The sequence below is a fragment of the Octopus sinensis genome, linkage group LG6 (genome assembly GCF_006345805.1).
Source record: "Octopus sinensis linkage group LG6, ASM634580v1, whole genome shotgun sequence".
NCBI lineage: Eukaryota > Metazoa > Mollusca > Cephalopoda > Octopoda > Octopodidae > Octopus > Octopus sinensis.
This window is the reverse complement of record NC_043002.1, coordinates 72,287,974-72,289,475: the sequence shown is the minus strand read 5'-3', so window position 1 is coordinate 72,289,475 and position 1,502 is coordinate 72,287,974. Positions and strand designations below refer to the sequence as shown.

At 48.7% G+C, this 1,502-nt stretch overlaps 1 protein-coding gene across 1 annotated transcript; it reads right to left on the bottom strand.

Annotated features, from left to right (window-relative positions):
• Positions 1–292: 292 nt before the first annotated feature.
• On the bottom strand, positions 293–1,186 carry LOC115213255 (uncharacterized protein PB18E9.04c-like). The gene has a single exon (XM_029782190.1). It carries the CDS (start codon positions 1,184–1,186, stop codon positions 293–295), a length of 894 nt encoding a protein of 297 aa, XP_029638050.1.
• Positions 1,187–1,502: the final 316 nt, after the last annotated feature.

Below are 1,502 nucleotides of genomic sequence, written 5' to 3'. Positions count from 1 at the left end.
ATGTATGTGCGTAAATGTGAATGTGCTTGTGTGTGTGTGTGTGTGTGTGTGTGGTGTGTGTGTGTGTGTGTGTGTGTGTGTGTGTGTGCGTGGATGTGAGTATGTCTGTTACGACTGTTCTCTCGTATCCAAAGAAGACTACAGAAAGAATTCTTTTGTCAACAACGCATCTTCAGACCTCTTCAAACACCAGATGATTATCTCCCTTTGCCATTTTTCATCGGTATTCGGCCGCGCCTCCACCTTATGATCATCAGAAAATCTCGAAGGTAAACGATTCTCTCCCTTCGGCCTAGAATGCAAGCATGGCCCGAAAATCTTCGTCCTGGAGTTCTCGACCGAGTCTGTAAGGATTCTCGTGCGTTCGGTAATGCATAATTCGCAACGTTTCGTCCCGTTGATGTAGCAGCCTGGGTCCTCGAGTATTTTCCATACGATCGGGTATGGCATCCCTTCGTCTCTTAGTTGCCAGATATGTCTGGCCAGTGATGACACGTATCTCATTTCGGAGACTCGGAAGGAAGACAGATGATTGTAAAGACGCTGTTTGAGAGAATTTCCAGTGCATCCCAGTATTTCTGTGGGCACGTGATGTCGGTGTGCTTGTTGTTGTAGGTGCTGTTGTTGCTGTTGCTGATACTGCCGGTGGTGTAGTCACTGATGGAGATGAGGCAGCTACTGTTGGTGTTAGTATTGGCGTCGCCGAGGATAGTGGTGGTGGTGGTGATGGTAATATTTTCGCCCCTGCGCATGTTTCCTGTACTGCAGTCGTTGCTATTGCTGCTGCTGTTGTTGTGGCTGTCGCTGCCGCTGGCACTACTGCAGATGCTGTTGTTCTTGATGGGGTCGGGGATGCTGGTATTGTCGGAGCCGGGGTGGTGCTGGCGATGGTGGAGGTGGTGGTGGCGACGGTAATGCTATCGACACTGCTCATAATGGAGGAGTCGCTGTTGTTATTAATAATGCTGCTGCTGTTGTTGTCGTTATAGCCAGTGATGGAACTGGGCCTGTTGCTTCTGCTACTACTACTATAGTGGCAAACAGGTGTCGCATCGTGGACGTTGGGGAAGCTATTGGTAAGGCTGGTGTTGGTAGCGATGCTGCTGTGGATGTCGGGGAAGCTATTAGTAAAGCTGGATTTGGTGGCAATACCGCTGCTGTTGTTGTTAGCGATGTTGCCATCCATTGTAGCGATGGTGGTGGCTGTGTTACTGACTCTGTTCTCATGCATACGGCTGTTAATGGTTTGTCCTGTTGGAACCTCGGCTTGATAGACGACCTCTTAGGTTTTGCAGCAGTCTCCTACCAGCCAACTGCTTCGGATCCTGCATGAACAACGCACTTCTTCCAGTGTCTTAGGAGCTAACTAGGATGCTCTTAATGTTGGGGTCGCAGTTAAACGAGACCCTAACGTTGTGCCTGTTGAAGATGGACCCGTATCTACAGGATCTAATGAAATGCTTATCTATTAATTTAAGGAATAGTCTACCTACGAGTGTTAT